This window comes from Dermochelys coriacea, chromosome 8 (assembly GCF_009764565.3).
Source record: "Dermochelys coriacea isolate rDerCor1 chromosome 8, rDerCor1.pri.v4, whole genome shotgun sequence".
NCBI classification, from domain to species: domain Eukaryota; kingdom Metazoa; phylum Chordata; order Testudines; family Dermochelyidae; genus Dermochelys; species Dermochelys coriacea.
The window spans coordinates 105,107,101-105,126,988 of record NC_050075.1 but is presented as its reverse complement, the minus strand read 5'-3'; the positions used below and the strand labels follow the sequence as shown (position 1 = coordinate 105,126,988).

At 43.3% G+C, this 19,888-nt stretch overlaps 2 protein-coding genes across 19 annotated transcripts in view; one reads left to right on the top strand and one right to left on the bottom strand.

Moving 5' to 3' along the window:
* Positions 1–11,066, bottom strand: part of GPBP1L1 (GC-rich promoter binding protein 1 like 1) — a 48,923-nt gene extending 37,857 nt beyond the window's left edge. For 2 of the 16 annotated variants that reach the window (XM_038412364.1, XM_038412369.1), the window contains exon 1: positions 10,604–10,732. The gene's annotated coding sequence lies outside the window, so the exon portion shown is untranslated. Of the gene's footprint in view, positions 1–8,616; positions 8,649–9,382; positions 9,461–10,603 lie in introns of those variants that run through there. The other 14 variants (XM_043520427.1, XM_043520433.1, XM_038412367.2 and 11 more) reach the window with 14 other exon arrangements.
* Positions 11,067–12,376: 1,310 nt separating this feature from the next.
* Positions 12,377–16,221, top strand: TMEM69 (transmembrane protein 69). Of its 3 annotated transcripts, none has more exons than XM_043520442.1 (3): positions 12,377–12,590; positions 13,615–13,682; positions 15,079–16,221. In XM_043520442.1, the coding sequence occupies exons 1-3, from the start codon at positions 12,392–12,394 to the stop codon at positions 15,802–15,804; spliced, it is 993 nt and encodes a 330-aa protein (XP_043376377.1). In that variant the 5' UTR covers positions 12,377–12,391; the 3' UTR covers positions 15,805–16,221. The 3 variants fall into 3 exon arrangements, with proteins under 3 accessions (XP_043376377.1, XP_043376378.1, XP_038268300.1); XM_043520443.1 differs by having other exon boundaries at positions 12,377–12,596; positions 13,621–13,682; XM_038412372.2 differs by having other exon boundaries at positions 12,438–12,594; positions 13,618–13,682.
* Positions 16,222–19,888: the final 3,667 nt, after the last annotated feature.

Below are 19,888 nucleotides of genomic sequence, written 5' to 3'. Positions count from 1 at the left end.
AGCCCGACTACTCCGGAATCCGATTTTCTAAACAAACCTATGATTCTCTCGTCCTTACTATTAAAAGCACTCACTTTTTGGGAAGCTTTAATTGTGTATTTCAATGATACAGTCTCCATCTTACAAATACACATCAGTTGTCCGTATGTTTCAGGACGGGGAGGGAGACAACGCAATTACACCACAAAAGGGGTGGCATTTCACTAGGCTCTAGTTCCACTAAGCTTGTTCCGAAATTACTTTTCAATCCCTTATAACTTTTCTATATTTTCCCCAACCCCAAATCCTGCAGAAAACATACTGCTTATTAACGGCCATGTCCAGGCAAATTCCAGACTTCAGCCATTTTGGCAGTAAACAAACCCTTTTGTGGGTAAACTGATGTAGTTTGGCTTCTTGAGTCCACAGACTGCCTGAAATATTAGATATGTGAAGCACGACCTTCTCCCATTCATCTTAGTGAAACCTAGGCCACATCTACACTACAGACTTCTGCCAACATAGCTATGCTGGTCAGGGTTGTGAAACGGTGTGATCCCTGACTGAAAAAGCTGTGCCTGAAGTGGTCTGTAGCATAAAGGCTGTTATACCATCAAACCTGTACTTTTACTAATATAGTTCGTCTTGCTTGGGAGAAGTGGTATGTGGGGAATAGTCAGCACTGCTTTGTCAGTATAAGCTGCATCCATTATGGTATTCAGATACTGGTTGAGTGCTTCTAGGGTAGACATGACTCTAATAAAGGCAATTTAATTATCAACATTAAATATTTCACCACTGATTTTAACAGAAATATTCAGCTATGTTTTTTTCCACAATCTCAGACTGTCTCCCATAGCCCACCAGGTCCCACAGACCCAGATAACCCCTTAACATAGTTGCCAAGATCTCCATCTTACCCACCCTCCCAATACAACTACTTCCACTGCCAATATCTTGCACTGGTGAACTGTAAGATTAGTGGGGACTTGTTGCAGTACCCGTGTTAATACAAAGCGAGTTTTGATTCAAAGTGTGAAAGCTGAGGTTAAAGTCTTAATTACACAACCATTAATACTGCTAGCAGCGTCTATGTCTGAATATTAACCCAACCCTTTTAAGTTTACACTTCCACCTAATGCATAATGGCCTAGTCTGGGTTATACACCGAAAGCCCAACAAAGTAAAAAACCTAAATAGTTTGATATATATAAGTTACAAAACATTAGAAACTGATTGTGCCAATTTTTGTATGAAAACACTTAACTCTAAAGACTTTCTAAATTTTTTTTTTTTTTTGAGAATGTGGGTGGCTCACAAGACCAGTAATGAGGCAGGGATCCTTTCACATTTACTGTCACCAGTTCAAATCCAGCCCTAATGACCAAATTTTATGCAATTGTTTTTGACACTCTGAAATGAGTTGCCTTCTCAATCCAGCTCACAGTGGAAAGGTCATCACATTACAAGAGCACCTCAAGTGGTTCCACTTTTGGCAGTCACAGAAAGATTAAAGAGTGCATGGGCCACAGAAGCTGAATTCCCCTCCTCCTTCAAAGATGGCTTCCACAGAACATGGGTAAGGCATAATGGTGTAGTAGTACAGGAGAAATATGTACTGTTACTTCATATACACCATATCTGCTGTGTGGATAAAGGACTCAGTACAGCACCTCATGAACAATGAGTTCACTAGAAAGCATTTAAGTAAATATAAACTATAAAGTTAGACAGAAACTGACAATTTGCCTATCAAGCTTCAATTAACAGAATGGAATTTAGCATACACAGATGCTCAGCCATGGAGACTAAAATCTTCTGGAAAAGAGGCAAGTTTAGTCTCCATGCTACACTCAAACCTTCACCTTCCTGGTAAGACTGCTAACGAGGGTAATTAGTGCCAGTGATCATGGGGTTTGTTCAACATTAACAATTTTTCATCAAAAAATTGGACTGAAATAAATCACATCCACAAGCCACCAGACACCACACAACCATCATCTCTTATAGCATGGATTAAACTATTTTCAAAAAGGCTTAATACTTAAAGTTCAAAGTGCCATTCTATTTTGAAAGTTATTAAAAATGGCATTGCAGGGTTCCATGGTGGCCTCCATATGAAATGTACTTACTTCACAACAAGACATTTCCTTTTCTGATTGCCACACTTGCAAACTCACCACAGTAATGTTTTACCAGGACAAATGTTTTCAGCTGCGTTGCAAAAGCGTATGCAGATTTCATAGAATCATAAAACCACAGGGTTAGAAGGGACCGCAAGGGTCATCTAGTCTAACCCCTTTCCAAGATGCAGAATTTGTTGTGTCTAAACCATCCAAGACAGACGGCTGTCCAGCCTCCTTTTAAAAACCTCCAGTGAAGGCACTTCCACGACTTCCCTAGGCAGTCTGTTCTATTGTCCCACTGTTCTTACAGTTAGAAAGTTTTTCCTGAGATTTAAGCTAAATCTGCTATGCTGTAGTTTGAACCCACTGCCTCTTGTCCTGCCCTCTGTGGCAAGAGAACAGATTTTCTTCACATTTTTATAGCAACCTTTCAAGTATTTGAAGACCGCTATCCTGTCCCCCCTTAATCTCTTTTCCAAACCCAACATACACAGTTTCTCCAGCCTTTGCTCAAATGGGCTTGCAATTCCATCCTTTTGATCATCTTTGTCATTCACTTCTGGATCCTTTCCAGTTCCTCTACTTCTTTTCTACATACTGGTGACCAAAATTGGACACAGTACTCCAGGTAAAGCCTAATAAACACCAAATAGCGTGGTACTATTGCCTACCATCACTTGCATGCTTTGCCTCTGTTAATGCAACTTAAAATTGCATTTGCTTTTTTTGCAGCATCATCACTTGACTCATGTTGAGTTGTGATCTACCACAATTTCCAGGTCCTTCTTAGCAGTGCTGCTGCCAAGCCAGTTATCTCCCATTCTGCATTTGTGCATTTGCTTTTTCTTCCCTATGTGTAGCATTTTATTTTGTCGTCTATAGCCCAGTTCTCCAATTTATCAAGATTGCTCTGAATTTTAGCTCTATTCTGAATTTGCAACCCCCCCAGCTTTGTGTCATCTGCAAATCTGATCAGTATGCTCTCTATTCCTACGCCAAGGTCATTAATAAAATATATTGACCACCAGCAGACCCAGAACATATCCCTGTGGAACCCCACTCAAAACCTCCTTCCAATCTTACAACATTCCAAATAGTTACGAATTATTTGCTGCTGTTTAACCAATTATGTATCCACTTAATGGTAGTTCTGCCAAGCATGCATTTCTTCAGGTTACTTAGGAGAATGTTATGTGTGACTGTGTCAAAAAGAATTGCTAAAATCCAGGTATATTATGTCCACTGCATTCCTCTTATGCGCCAAACCAGTTATCCTGTCAAAGAAGGACATCAAGCCGATTTGGCATAATTTGTTCTTAGTAAATCCATGTTGGCTGCTAGTGATTAACCCTTCATGCTCCGGGTATCCTGATCTACATCTCATCCCCTTTATTGTCTATGGTAACTTTGCTAGTTGTCTGGTCATGTGTTATTTTTGGTGAAAAGACAAACAAAGTAGGCATTGAGGAGCTCTGCCTTCCTATAATTTTCCATTACCAGTTTACCTTCTCCATTGATCAGCCGGTCCGCATCATACCTGATTTTTCTTTTTCAGAGATATTTGCAGAACTCCTTGTTGTCTCTAATATTTTTTTCCCAGCTGCAACTCATTCTTTGCCTTGGCTTTCCTGATTTCATCCCTATATACTTGAACTATTCCAAAGTATATTTCCTTGGTGACATGTCCCTCCTTCTATTTCTTGTAGGTATCCCTTTTGGTTTTTAAATAGATCAAAATCTCCTTGTGCAGCCACATGGGCCTCCTGTGGCTTTCATCTTTTCTTTCCTCTGCATAGGAATAGCTTGATGTTGAGCATCTAATATTGCATCTTTTAGGAACTGTTAGCCCCCTCTGACTCCTTTTCTTCCTAATTGGTCTTTCCATGGGACCATGCCTACTATTTTCCCTGAGTTGGTTGAAATCTGCCTTTCTAAAGTCCAGTGTCCTTGTTTTGCTGTTCTTGTCTCCTCCTTTCCTCAGGATCTTGAATTCTATCAAATCACAATCACTTCCTCCCAAGTTCCTGACCATCTTCATGTTCATATTCATCCCTGTTGGTCAACACTAGATCCAAAACAGACAATCTCCTTGTTGTTTCCACAACTTCCTAAATCAAAAAGTTGTCTCATACACATGCTAAGAACTTGCAGGACACATTATGTTTTGCTGTAACAGTCGTCCAAAAGATATCGGGGAAGTTAAAATCCCTTCATTAATACTAGCTCATGTGAGAGATTTAATTTATGAACAGTTTGGCTGATCACAGGGAGGAATAGACTCCAGCTCAAGCTCTTATCTATATTTTCTTTGTAGACAGCCTTTTTTAGTTATTGAATCAAGTCTATTCGTAAGATTTTTGTTTAAACATATTAGATTAAAAAATCACTTTTATTTTAATTCCTCACCCTCAAGCATTAATACCACATATATTCATAAGAATGTTTCCCCTCCTCTATTAAGCACAGCTAATGGACTTGAGATTCATCCAGTGTATTTAGCAAGGTAATGGATTCAACCTGGAATCCAATCTATCTTGAGGCAAAAAAGTTTGCTACCAGTATTTTCCAGTCTCAATAATCAAAAGACCATGCAGAGTACTTACCTCCTTGCAATACCCCTCTAAAAAGTTTACCACTGAAACACCCCTCCCCCTTTCATGCTGCTCTATTAGAGTTGAAAAGCTGCTGTATACCAATCAATCATACTTGGCAACATACACATTTGTAACCTTTGTTTTTATATAAAGTAATGTAACCACAAACTTAACCTGTTTTGTATATATTACAGGCCTTACTACAAAAGACATGACTAGTACAACCAGATATTGAGGCAACATGTAGGCATTTGAGTGGAAACAAGCCAATACTCATGAAACTTTAATTAGCTTGTTCGTAGTTGTCTGTATTTTAAATCACATGAAACACAGTCCAGGCCAAAAAGATAAGTTTTCATTTCAGTTGAAATTAGCTTAATCGTCTAGCCACACCTTCAATCCACCTTCCCTGATGAGCTACTGGCGCCAATATTGCTTCTGTATTTGCAAAACAACCTTGTTTCCCAATGTTGAACTCTACCATAAGCTTTTTCATTAGATTTCATTTCTTACAAGAGCACAGGACAGCGGATGCAGATGTCCTGGAAAGATCTGTACACTGACATGGACCACAAGGCCTGTGGTATTGCGCCACAAAGACCATAATGTAAAACTGCCAGTACTACTTGCCTTTTTCCCCCCCCCACAACTTTACCATATGACTAGACCTCACAAACCAATGATCAGAATACCAGACACACATCTATTAAATAAAGCAGTACGTCCAACCATTTAAAGGTGGGGACACCTAAGAGCCAGAAATTTTTTTTTTCAGTTTTTGTAAATTTGAGAGATTTTTTTAAATTAACTATAGAAATAAATTTCTCTTGAAAAGCAGTAAACCAGCTATTTAAAAAAGCATAAATCATATAGCAAATACAATGAGTTGGGAAGCATTCTACACGGGGACTAAAAAGCCCCATGAAAAAGTAGCTACTTCTTTTGGGGGTTTCATCCTCTAAAATACCTCAACACAATAAAGGTTTTGAAGCTGCTTGTGGAAAAACTCTTCCAACAATTCTAGTTTGCAAGCCTCCAAAATGCCTTGTACCTCCAAAAGTAATACTACAAAGTTCTCTGTTCAGTCCCAGAGAAAGATGCATCAAGCTCCCTAAAGATCTAAAACAGTTATTCCATGTTACTTAACAGTTGGCTGAATTTTATGTTTTAAATTCAAGTTACTTTTCAAAAGCATGTAACTTTTGTTTGTACTTGAAAGCCACAGAAAATGTAACATTTTAAAAACCACATATCTCCATAATTAAACATTCAGCATCACAACAAAACTAAGTTTGAGTTTAAGTGCATTGTTTTAATAATCAGCCTTCTAGCATCATGGATGTTCTTATATTTAAGTAGTATTGTGTCTGACAGACTACAAGATGCTCAACACAGAGATCAAGTTTTCCATTATAGTCTCTAAAAAAACCTGAGTATTGTCATTCTTCAGTAAATAATTGTTCAAGAAATTAACTTACTTGGAAAAAATCCATACCTTTCAACTGAACCATACAGCTTGAGTCACATACAATTCACTAAAAAAGTGTGTTTGTATGTACACACACACACACACTTCTTGTCCAACATTTATTCCTTATAAGAAAAGAAAACTACCTACTGTGATACCATTTGCAATTGTTATTCCGTCAAAACATCTCAAAGAAGCCTGGGAGGAACAGTAGAGCTGACTCTGTACTACAGCTTTGAAGAGATACAAGTGAAAGCTCTTTTAAAATAGAAAAGGAGTACTTGTGGCACCTTAGAGACTAAAATTTATTTGAGCATAAGCTTTCATGAGCTACAGCTCACTTCATTGGATGCTTACGAAAGCTTAAGCTCAGATAAATTTGTTAGTCTCTAAGGTGCCACAAGTACTCCTTTTCTTTTTGCGAATACAGACTAACACGGCTGCTACTCTGAAACCTTTTAAAATAGGGCATTCTCAAGTAATTAAATTACTAACAGGAGTCAACAGATTTATTATTTTACCCCCATTACACACACTTAAAAAAATCACAAAACTTAAATTCTCCAAACTCCTTTTTACCCTCGCACTGGAATTATCTTGCCTTAAAAAACCCTGCAACTCTGAACAAACACCTACAGCCCATTTATCACCTCTTGCATTCATTTTTCAATCAGCTCCATATTTACTCAAAAACATTACTTATAAAAGACTTAAATTAAACCTCTTAGGCCTCATCTAAGTTAAATAACTGAACTGTTACTAATAATGGCTTTCAGCATCAGCCTTCCTGAACCAGTATTAAACTGCTGAAGTGTTACCAGAGGCAAGACAAAAGCATTTTGATACTGTTTCAGGAAGTAAGCTTTACAATTGTCCAGAATGGTGTTTAAAATTTTTTAATACTGTTTTGGAACTTTTGCTAATGACTCTTCTCTACAAGAGTTCCATTTCCTGGCACTGACAGGAATTTTGAAGCACCAAAAACGTTTTATTTATAAAACAAGTTGATCTTAAATTTAAGAGGGTAATTCCAGTGTAAGTCCTTTTCACAACTGGAATTAGAAAGATTGTGTACTTTCATTTTGCTTCATTATTGGTCAATTCCACTACATATCATATTTGTATTGTTCCTTGTTTATCACTAAAGACATATGCATGAAAACAGGATTTATTTTTAAAAATCCATTTGTTCCCATTGTATATTTTGCACTTGAAGTCCCGACATGATATAAATGGCATAACCATGGTGGAAACACTTGTCATACAGGATTAGGACTACAATGCAGGGCAGACACTAAAAGGCGAGGTCCCATTTTCCTACAAGTAACTGTAGTAATAAACAGTTTCTTAGAAGATTTTTCAAAGCTCTCACTGCAGCAACAACTGTTTTCACTACTTGCAATTTTGCGGGCAGGGAGAGGGAGAAGAGACACTTCTCTGAAGCCAGGGCTGTTTCTTCCCCTTACATTACTCTGGAAGGAATTACTGCACTATACCTGTTCCTCTTTTGGATCAGGCCCTGGGATTTTGGAATCCAGGTCCCCAGGCCACAGTAGCATAGAGAACCTTTTACTGGAATCAGAGTAGCAGCTGTGTTAGTCTGTATTCGCAAAAAGAAAAGGAGTACTTGTGGCACCCTAGAGACTAACAAATTTATTTGACCATAAGCTTTCATGAGCTACAGCTCACTTCATCGGATGCGAGCCTCATTCACTCACGAGGTAATATTTTCTCTCTTAACACCTGAATCACACAAAACCTCTGTCTTCATAGTCAACTAGCATTTTTTAGGAGCATGTGCAACTCTAACACAGCTCATCTCTTCAGTTCTCCTTTCTGTCTTCTCATCTCAAATATTTTTGCATTGTTTCCCCACGTTTTTGCTCTCACTCCCAACTTCACTAGTCTTTAAAAAACTTAATATTGCTGGCATAATTTTGTTAACTGCAACTTTACTGGGGAGAGGGACCTACACTGCCACGTTCATATAAAAAGGAGCTTGAAGAAATTGACAAGACTATTTCAGACTACACTTATATCACTGTTTGATAATTAGAACTTGCCTACACACAAACTTGCACTGAAGTGACTAATGGTCTTTTAAAACAGATTTTGACTGATACAAGTGCCTGTATGGACAGTCAGTTTAAAAGCTGCTTATAGTCAACTTAGTTTGAGTAGTTTCCTTTCAGTTTTAAGCTAAATACAAGCCATTTTTAAAACCCATTTAAGAATGTCCATGTAGGGGCTTGCCCAAATGTAAACTTGTTTAAAAAACTTTAGTTACATCATGATAATAACCTTTCAACACAAAGCATTTTTCAATCCCTGCTAGAAAGGCGTTAATATTCTCATCTTCCTACAGCCTTTATCCCACAAGAACACAGTCACCTAAAATTCACGCTGAAAATTAAATATTTTCTACAACATTTAGAGGAAAATGACTAACCAAAGGCAACTGAAGTTGCTATCTTGCAGATGCTGGAAAAAAAAAATTTCTATCTATTTTTAATCTACACACTGTTTTACTTTAAAGTAGTAAATATAATTAAAAACACAATTGCAATAAAATATCACCCTGTAGTCCCTTTAGAAATTGCTATACAAACTCATTTCCTGCTAGTAAAGTAGTTAACAAATCAAAGCATATGTAACATCAGTACTAGAATACTACTTTCCGTCTTCAAAAAACCACAAAAGCATTTAATAAAAAATCCTAGAAAAACAGCAGAAATAACTAGAAAGCATCAAAAATTATAAATCAAAATTTATTTCACCTGGCTTATTAGCAAACAGGTTTCATTTTTAACTCTGAATTTTTTTTAAAAAAGTCACCTCTCTCTGCATCACTAATTTTACATTAGTGATTTTAGAGCCGAATTTATACTTCAAACCAGCTGAAACTTAGTCTTCTCTAATGCAGAGCAACCAAAATGCTGAGATTTTGCAGATGATAAAGATAGCATTATACTGCAATTATATCTCATTTTGAGTCTCACATCTGGGCCTCAGGTGTTTGAGAACTGGGTATGTGCACCAATAATCAGCGTTTCTCACTGAAGTTGATTAGTGTAATAAACACAACACACCACTTTTAAACTGGAAATTATAATGGCAAAATGTTTTCAGTTTTCATTAGACTTGACACTTCCCTTCTATACTTAGATTTTTATTCGCATTGCAACCATCCAGGGAGTGTACAAAAAGGAACTGACCTATTTCATGACAGGACAATGTTTGAAACAATATTAATTTCTGCTGGCTTCAAATAGCACCAAGGGATCCCTGAGTACCTGATGGTAAGAGAAAATGAAAGGCAAACTTTGCCTGCAGAATATAAACCTTCAAGTCCAGGAGGCTGCTGAAAACTTTCAAGGTAAACAAAAACTTTGTTGGGGGTTACTGCATATCTTCTTTTATCAAACAAGGAGGCTCTTACAGCTACTTCGCTCTCCTGCGAGTGAGAGCTGCTTGTTACACTAGAATTAGCCCTCCCTCTGCCCAAGCAGTCATTTTTTCAAGCATCTATAAGACAGCCTGCTTGTCCCAGATCAGCCTCTCTCCAAATGCTCACGCTTAGTGTTTTCAAATAAGAGAGAAAACAGCGCCAAACTACCCCCTCTCCAGCCCCCCCACAGCCCCGACAGCCACCACAATTCCTACCTCCCCCAGGACAACCCAGGCCTGAGATCCCATTCCTGCCCCTACCATCCCCCGGCCAAGAGCCTCCACTGCAATATTTCTCCCCTCCCCCGAACCCCCGTCTCCCTGGCTGCGCCCTCAGCCCTTCTAAAGACCCAGGGTGTCCCCCCTCTCGTACAGCCCCCCCTTTACACTCCGGCCCCGAGCCCTGTCCCCCTCGCCAACCCCCCCGTACGGCCCCGAGCCCTGCCCCCCCCGCCTACTCCCCGCACGGCCCCGAGCCCTGCCCCCCCCACTCCGGCCCCGAGCCCTGCCCCCCCCACCTACTCCCCGCACGGCCCCGACACCCCGGGCCCCCACTCCGGCCCCGAGCCCTGCCCCCCCCACCTACTCCCCGCACGGCCCCGACACCCCGGGCCCCCACTCCGGCCCCGAGCCCTGCCCCCCCCACCTACTCCCCGCACGGCCCCGACACCCCGGGCCCCCACTCCGGCCCCGAGCCCTGCCCCCCCCGCCTACTCCCCGCACGGCCCCGACACCCCGGGCCCCCACACTCCGGCCCCGAGCCCTGCCCCCCCACACTCCGGCCCCGAGTCCTGCCCTCAGCGCTGAGGCAGCAGGGCCCCGAGCCCGCTGCACAGGCCAGGCTCGCTGGGAGCCTCCCGGGACCGGCCCCGCTCACAGGCCCGGCGGTTCCGGGTTTGGCGTCGGGGCTGGCTGCCCCCCACAGCCGCCCCGCAGCCCTGGCTGGGCCCTTACGGAGAGGCCCGTCCCCCGCGGGGCCCCGCACTCACCGGCCAGGCCCCCTCGCTGCCTCCCGCGGCCCCACAACCATAACAAAGCTCTGCCCAAAATGGCTGCTCGGCCCTGCCCGGCCGGGGGCCGGAGGGGGAGGGGCTGGCGCGCGGGGGACACACCCACCTGGCGCGGTCTGGCCGCGCGCCTCTCTCGGCCCGGCGCGGGGGCTCCCACGCGGGACGCTCCGGGCGGTGAGGGTGGGCGTCGCGGCGCGAGGCTGGCGCGTGCTCTCCGGACGGGCGCGCGCTCGCTTGCTCTCGCGGATACGGATCTCTCCCGCGTCTACCTCGGCCACTCCATGCGCGTGCCCGCCCGCCCGCGCTGCCTCGACGCCCCCCTCCCGCCCGAACTTCTCCAGGCGGCTCGCGCGCCCGCTCTGTTGGTGTCTGTCATGCTGCGGGGGGGGGGGGAGGGGGCGATCGGATTGCTCCCCCTCCGCGAGACTCCAAGTTCCAAGATGCACTGCGCCACCTGCCTCATCCTTTGTGATGGGGGACCCCCGCCGCAGCCGCCGTTCATGCTGGGATTTGTAGTCCCCGCCCTGCTGCGGCCGCCACCTTCCCCTTAAAGAGAAAGACGCAGCCTCTCTGCAAGGAAGCAAAGTGCTGTAATCCTAGAAAGCAAGCGTCTGCCCCGCCCCTCCCCTCCGCCACAGCAGCGCGGGGGCAGAGTAGACAGGCAGGCTGAGGCTTCGAGTACAAACCAATCCTTCCTGTTCAACGGAGATTTCCTGAATGAGCCAGGGAGGCAGCAGCACTGTAACACGTAGCAGAAATAATTGGGGAAGGCACAGCAATGGCTTTACATTCAACAAGGGAAGCTTCGCAGTCAACCCAGAAGCAGAGAAATTATGTCCCAGAGTCACTTCCAGCAAAATGCAGTTGCAGGGCAAGAAGGAGGATTCCTCAGCTGCTGGAATAATGCTTAGTGCTATTTACCTCTAACCTGTCCTGCAAACTTTAGCTAATCTTCACAGAAACCACGGGAGAGCGATCAGACCCAGCAAGGAATAGACATTCAGCATAACTGTTGCAGAAAAAGATACAGAAAAGCGACCTAACAATTGGTGGTAGCTCCCACTGCCAGCCTTGAAAGAGGCATAAATACAAGACACACAAATAAATTAACTTGAAGAAGAGTTCGGTGTGGCTGGAAAGCTTGTCTCTCTCAACAACAGAAGTTGGTCCAATAAAAGATACTACCCCACCGACTTTATCTTTCAAATAAGTTAACTAGTTAGTCAATGTCTGGGTAGCACTTTGAACATGTAAAGCGTGTGTGCTCATTGTTACTGTAGCTACACCGCAAAGCTGGTGCTTCAGAACTAATTGCTAAATGCATTCTGATTCCTCAGAATCGCTTGCAGTTTTCAGTTAAATAAATGAGACTAGAGAACTGGGGTGTCAGCTTGGGCAGCACCCTCCACACCAGTCCAGGCTCTGATCCTGCATCCATTCAAATGCTTTACCAGGCTCTTGGGGTTTTGTTTTTGTTTGTTTGTTGGGGGGGGGGTTCTGAATCGTACTTTTTGACTGTTTGGCAGTACTGATGGCCTGCATGCAATCAATGGAAATACTTATATTACCTAAGTAATGCTCAGCATAACCTGTCTGGAACCAGGCCTTTTCCATCAGTGAGATACATTGTTGTTGTTTTAATGTAAATTCTCCTCCCTTTAGAATTGATGCCTTTTAACCCTGTCACTCCCACCCTCTTAACGGTGGAAAAACTCAGGGCAAGGGGAGCTTTTTGTAGCGCCAGAGAACTGAAACGACAAGCCCCCGATGAACAGAAAGTCCGGGGAGCGGGCCTCGCTGTTCCGCGGCCAGAGCGGAACTAGAGCGCATGGCCCGTGTTCTGGGCTGGGGCTCTACCCCCAGCGCACGCCGGAAGCCCTGGTCCTTCGGCCGGATGCTGCATCCCTTCCCATCCCTGCTCGGGAAGCTGGTTGCTGCTGGGGGTGGCCGGCTCCCTGCGGTTCCCTTGGGTGGGTGGGTGAGTGAGTGATCCCTGGCAGCGCAGCGGGAGGTGGTGGGGGGCTGCTGGGCTCCCCTCGGGGAAGGCGCCTCTGAAGTAGGGGTTGATTTCCTGGAACTCTCTGCAGGGAGAGGAGGCACTAGTGGGGGTGTTGGCACAGCAGCTAGGGCAAGGAAACGGATCCAGACTGTGGCCTCTGGCTACACTCAGACCATCAGTACCTATTCTTCTGAATGACACTAGAGCAGGGGGCTTCCGGGGTTCACTTCCCACCTCTGGCACACTTTCTCTGGGCAAATGACTTAGTCTCCCCCCCCAGGTCCCCATGATACTTCCTTTGGCTGTGTTGGTTATTTAGATTGTAAACTCTTCATTTTTCAGTGGGGTCCCCAGACTTGGTTGGGGCTTCCAGATGCTTCTGTAATACGCAGTGGACCCATTTAAAATGTATTTTAAAATCACAGTAAACTTCTCTAGGTTTTCTTTTCTTTTATAAGGAACAGTGGTAATATTACCTAGAAACATCCAACCTTTAGAGGAATTTTTTTGGGTAGGATTAGTGGATTCAATTTGGGGCTGGGAGTTGGAATTCTAATTCCAACTCTACCATCAACGTGACTTGGCAAACCATGTATACTGTGTCAGTTTCCCCATCTGTAAAATGGACCCATTTACCTACTTCATAGGCACTTTGAGATATAGTTAAGCCCTGATCTGGCAATAAAACGCATTACAAGTTAATGACCTTAGTTTGTAAAGTGACTTGAAAACAAAATGCCCTGTAAACATTCAATATAATTATTTGGCTACAGGAGTACAGTAGATAAACATGTTATTAGCTGTACAGTGACAAAAACCAAGATGCATGGTCCTGATCTGCTTCCTTTTACTTATTAAAAAAAAGGGGGGGGGGCAATAGGGAAAACAAAGTGTTGTCATAACTTATACTAAGACATATTCTAAACTTGGATATTCTACCTAGTATAGACTGTCACTAAGTTGATTCTCTTAACATTTTTTCTTCATCCCTTAGGGCCTTCTGCTAAGGCAAATATGTTTCACCTTGTACAGCGATGTTGTTCCCACATACCTTTAAAAGTAAGTTTCTGTGTTATCTACTTTATCCTGAAATAGCTTACAAAACAAAAACAGGAGGCAAAGCATCTTGAGTATAAAACACAGTTGGCTCACAGTTTACAACAGACTGAGATTTCATTTGATCATATTTATTTTTTTCCAAAGGAACTTTTCTAATGTTTAAAGTGTATAGAATTGTAAATCATTTTTTCCCTGATTCTTGCCTGGCATCATTGAACTGCAACTCAGCCACATAGCTTTATCAGTAAGTCTGCTGCTGTGCAGGCTTACTGATATGTTTTGTTGCTGGTATTTGATAGCTGTTAAAATTAAAGAACCAAATCCTCCCTTCGAAGTTCTGTCTCTGTAACCATGCTGAAATCAGTGGGGTTTCATGGGCGTAACTATGGACAGAACTTAATCCAGTACAGTCTGGATCACGTAGGCACCACAAAATTCCTCTTCACTGAAACAGTTATAACATTAGGCATGCATCTGACGAAGTGAGCTGTAGTTCACGAAAGCTTATACTCAGACAAATTTGTTAGTCTCTAAGGTGCCACAAGTACTCCTTTTCTTTTTGTGGATACAGACTAACACGGCTACTACTCTGAAACCTAACATCATGGCAATGATACAGTCTCCACACTCTCAGGTCACAATCTGCAAAGTATTTTTTAAAAGTTCTGTAGCTGCTCTCTTTTGATTGAATATGAAGAAGGCAGAAAGGCATTGTGCTTTTTTCTCAGCAACTTCAGGAATGTCAATTTTTGTAAGAGGGCCTCAAGGCAATCACAGGGATGTTTATTGTGAGCTCTAGCACCTTAATTGTTAAGGTGAAGGTGCTTAATCTTTAACACAGGCTTTCTTATCCAAAATCTTAGTCAATTAAACTTAACCAGGTGTTTCAAAACAAGTTTTTAAAGTGACTAACAATCCTTTTCCCTTTCACTTACTCTCTGTTCTGTTGGCTCTAATGATATCATTGCACTAGTTCCCTACTCATCATAGAAACTTCTACTCTAAGGAGGGCTTGAATATCTAGTGTGAAAACACAAGCAAGAAACGTAGTTGGAGGAAATTTTTCAGGCCTTCTTTATTCACCCTAAAGCTGCAAAAAGAACACAAGCGCAGATAGTCTCTTTACAGGTCACTGCCATGTCAGAAACAGGGGAGGAAGGCCTCTGTGTAATGTTTGCTACTGTTTGTGTTGGAATGTAGTGAAACAGCCAACTTCTTATAAAAGAAGCAGTACCCTTTAAGTGAAAGGGAAAAAAATATCTTTATAAACCTTCTAACAACATACGAGACAGTAGATTTCCACAGCTGGGCTTAGTTTTATACAGGGTATAAACTAATCAACTCTCCAGGCTAGCAAGTGCTTGTCAGATACTCCTAATATGTTTTGTAATTGCAGCTCCAGAAGTTGACCCTTCACAGACTACTACAGTATGGAAGGAATAAGACAATTTGTTCTTCTCCTCTCAGTCTCCCTCTGCAGAGAGTTCTTTCCCAACCGTTGAGATCTCAGCTCCTCACCAAGGCCTCAGCCTGTGTAACCAAGGCCCAGGGATTCCATTGCTCCCTCCGCTGCTTAAAGAAAAAGAAACCAAAAGAACCTGAACCCCAGCTGGGGCTTCTGCACCATGATATGAAGTCACTAAAGGACTCACCAAAGCCTGCCTTTTACCTGGGCCTTGCAGGGTTGATTCCATTTGTTTCAGTGCCACTGATAATGGCTATCCAACAGACCTACTACACCGAGCTGGCATTTGCTCAAATTACATATGGGGCCACTATAGTCTCTTTTCTAGGAGGAGTCAGGTGGGGATTTGCTGTCCCAGAAAATAGCTCAGCCAATCCTGATTGGATGAACTTGGGGAACAGTATAGTTCCCCCTTTATTAGCCTGGTTTGCCATACTTTTTAAAGATGACCTCACTCAAGCTGCAATCATGGTGATAATTGGTTTAGGGGTAGCATTACATTATGACCTTGCCGTTCTTCCTACTTATCCCAGTTGGTTTAAAGCCCTCAGGGTATTACTAACAGTGGTGGCAGTATTTTCATTGGTAGCCACCTTGGGACTTATGGATGTTTATCCAGAGAAGCAGCTAAGGAACAGTGAAAGTAAAAGTAAATGAAAGTGAAACATAATAAACTAACAGACAAGAGATTTTTTTTTTCTGTCAAGCCACTGCAGAGTTTTGTATGAAGTTCTAATGAGAGTAAAAGAAACTGCTTAGCTTCTCCATGCTTGCAGAACTAGAGCCATGAGTGGAAATCGGAAAACAGCAGCTTGCAATATGCTTACTTTAGGAGCAACCAGATTCCAAGCAAGTTGAGCAGAGAAGGATTTATATATACACATTATTCACTTTCTTTAGCTTGTTTTCAAGGCAGGTATGCATCTTCCCTTATTTGTACAGCAAGAGCCCAATCTTGGCAGATCTTTGGGTACTACTGTAATATATGTTTAAATGTTTTGGGGTAGATTAAACTCCTTGTGTACTATGAAGAATAATCATTAAAACAAGGATGGGTCAAGAGCTTAATTATAAGGTGTGCCAAGTTCTGCAATGGAAGGAATAAGGTCATAGCTTTTGTAAATGTTAGACGCCTTTTAGCTGAAAACCATGGGGTGAAAGCACTTCCTGTTCCCACTGAAAATGAAACAATTACTGCATTATACTTAAGTTTGTAGACAATTGGAAGATTCATGATGTGTAAGGTTATTATATGTACAGCTGCTTTTTTTTTTTTTTTTTTTTGGTAATGCTGTTTGTAAATACCACACCTACACTACCGTAGGACAAGATTCTTCCCTGACCCAAATTCTACTGACAAGAAAATATACACTAAACATAGTAAATGATTTAAGAGTTGGTCACTAAACAACACGTATAGGTAAGGCTTGTTTGTCATGTCAAGCTTGAGATCAGTGTTTATCTAAAGCAGGGGTCTCAAACATGCAGCCCGCGGGATTATTTTCTGCGGCCTGCCAGCTCCCCGCGTCACAACCACCTCCTCAGCATTTACCTACAGCGGCTCCAGCCCTGTGCGCACTGGGGACAGGGCAAGCTCTTTGCCTGCCCTGCCCTGCCCTGCCCTGCCTCCGTCCCACTCCAGGAAGGAGTGCTGCTCCCGGAAGTGGCCAGAGGCTGGGGGGGGGAGGCACGGGGGCTGTGTGTTGCCCTGGCCACTCTTCCAGGTACCTCCCCTGAAGCTCCCATTGGCTGCAGTTCCCTGTTCCTGGACAATGGGAGCTGTGGGGGGCGGTGCCTGGAGGCGTGGCCAGGGCAACACACAAACCCCTGTGCCTCCCACCCTGGCCACTTCCTGGAGCAGCGTGGGGGCAGAGCAGGCAAGGAGCCTGCCCTGCCCCTGGTGTGCACCAGGCCAGACCCACCCCCCCAAATGCCTCCTGCAGCCAAACCCCCTTCCCTGAGCCCCCTGATGCACCCCACACCCTTCCTGCATCCCAGGCCCCTGCCATGAGCCCCCTGCCACACCCTGCACCCCCTGGGGGTTGGAATGGAGGCAGGGAAGGGGTTGGGCCTCATGGAAGGGGTGGAGTGGAGGCAGGCCAGGGCAGAGTGGGGGGTCAGTTGTGCAGCCCTTGGGCTAATGTATTAGTCCTCATGGTCATTTGAGTTTGAGATCCCTGATCTAAAGAGTGTCTGAGACCCTAAGAGCACCCGAAGTCCAAACAGCACACTGTCATGATATTTATGCAAAAGATGGCATGTAATATATCTTTAGAAAACTAAAAACTCACTGATTATTATTCTTACATGATATATGTGTGGTCAACCCCCAGAGAACTTTACAGCTATTTCCAGCATATGTGACTAAAATGTGTTTAAACCAGATATGGTGGAGCAGTTCATAAACAAATTTTCTCCATCCAAAGAAAAGAGGCCAATGGGGGTTCACCTAGACCAGTAAGGGGTTCTGTCAACACCTTCTCTGTAACTATGGGTGCTTCCAGGCTGTACAGCACGGTGCCCTCACACCACAAAGCCCACGTCTTTCAGGGTGACACTAAGAGCTGCTCCTGTTCTGAATCTCCCCAAAACCACCTCCCCTCCAGCAGGCAGTCCCGCTCACTGGATACTCACACATGTTAAATGTACTGCCTCCAAAGAGACAGAGCACACACAAGCCTGTTAATTTTGCTGAGGACTTCAATTAAATACACAGCACTGAGATAGTTTTGCAATAAAACGAGAGTAAGTTAATTAACAAAGAACAGAGATTTAACAGATAAAGAATAGAAGAGAGATGGTTACAAGTAAAAATCAAAACATGCTTTCTAGTGGCTAAAACTCAATTTCAACAAGTTACACTCTGTCTAAGATTTCTCACTTAGTCAGTTCCAGCTACTCTTCGTTTTCAGGCGCAGAGGATCCACTTTTCATGCACTGAAAGGGCACAGCTCCCCCTTTGTGATGGTTGCCAAAATGGCTTTCTGATTTGGCTTCTATTTCCCAAAATCTAATTTTCTTTGTTTCAAGAGCCAGGAAGGCTTCCTGAGCAGGTAACTTCCATTCCTTATTGTGATCATTAAGGGGTCTTCCCCCATGCTCATTTAGGTTGATGGCTTGGTTTACTATATATGTATATATAGATATACTTTTCTTTGTCCCTTCAGGTATTGCCTGGCTTAATTTAATTGGAGACAGGAAAACAGGTGAAACAACATTCCTTAGTCTAGGACACACTGGGCTTGTGCACTGCTTGCAAAACACTGTTTAAGAATATATTTTCAGCACACATCTCTGATTCTTCATACACCACCCACACATACATCATGCAATAATATTAATGAGAGTGTGTTACCGGTTTGCATAAACCGCCTTACATAACACCTTTTAGATACAGATTATGACGACAACAGTGTGTAGGGGCAATGTGGGTCATGTTTGATGCGAGTTATGGAATGGTGTGCCTCGTGCCAGCTGGCATGGCTCATAGTAGGCAACCCAAGCAGAAAGCTAGTTATAGTTCCCTAGCAGGGGCTGAGCAACTACACACTGGATGGGTTAAGTTTTTTGTTGGCCACTCAGTACGTTTGTAAACTGCAGATGCTTCACAATGGGCTGAGTATTAAAATGTGCTAGAGAAGTATAGTGCAAGCTTCTCCACCGTATTCTTCTAATGCCCCTCATTCCTGCTATAGCCAACTAAGGCAGAAAATTTTAAGTGGGCAAGGGCTGTGTAATATAAACTTAATGGACTTTCAGTTGTTGCCTAAGCACGCGTTCCATCAGTAGAAATCAGCTAGCAGTAGGTATAAATGCTTGATGGTGAAAAGTCTGCAGTAAATGGATAGTGAAAGGTAAGCTACAAAGGTTTTACCAACTATTAGATCCCAACCAAGATGGGAGTTTAGGGATGACGTTCACGTGTATAATGCGGTAGGATTGCATTTTAACAGAATTACCTCCCTACAACCTCCACTTGTAGCCACCAATTTCCTTGTTCCTTCAGAAAACGAACGAGCCTTACCTACTATGGAGATGAAATGAGCAAGGCTCCCTCTTCAAGACTCGTGAGCCATGTACACTGCCAGAAACATGACGTGCTACAAAGTCTGCAGATCTTAAAGAATGCCGCCATCTCCCCTTATATAGCGCTGATTAGCGTAACACTTGCTATGTCCCTTAACCACTAGGATTTTCAGAGAAGGTTTTGTTAAACTTTTGCATCTTTAACAGCAGACCCTGGAAATAGTGATGTGTTGTTTGGGTGTAGAGGAAGTAAAATGGAATTTTTAAAAGGAAAAAGCAAAGTTCACTATTTCTCTCCCTCTTATTCAACATGGCTGTTTGATAAACAAACAAGAGATCCAAGGCAGCACAGTCTGGTATGAGGCCAGTTGTAGAAGCTGTCCCATCTTGCATGGGCAAGACTAGGTATGTGGTGGTGGCAGATTGCAAACCCATAACCTTCAGCCAGCAGCTGAAAGGCATGAGCACTGGTCAAAGGGACTATTTCATGGTACAACAGAAATGCATCCGTGACTCCAGGCTGAGGGAGAGAAGGAGCTGATGCGAGAGATCACAATAAAGTAAGCCTGCAGGACCCAACTGAAATCTTATAGGGTCCAAAATGTAGGAAGCATGGGAATCTTCAGATGCTTGATTGTAAAACATTTCCTTCTTCAGCTCTTTTCAGTTAGGAGGCAGCATGCAGGACAGGTTAGCTATCCAGTTAGCCCCCATT

Bases quoted from the DNA above. Each gene is read 5' to 3' on its own strand.
- TMEM69 (XM_043520442.1), top strand. From the start codon at position 12,392: ATGAACAGAAAGTCCGGGGAGCGGGCCTCGCTGTTCCGCGGCCAGAGC. The intron at 12,591-13,614 runs TTGGGTGGGTGG...TTCTTCATCCCT, and splicing joins GCCGGCTCCCTGCGGTTCCC to TAGGGCCTTCTGCTAAGGCA. The intron at 13,683-15,078 runs GTAAGTTTCTGT...TTGTAATTGCAG, and splicing joins GTTCCCACATACCTTTAAAA to CTCCAGAAGTTGACCCTTCA.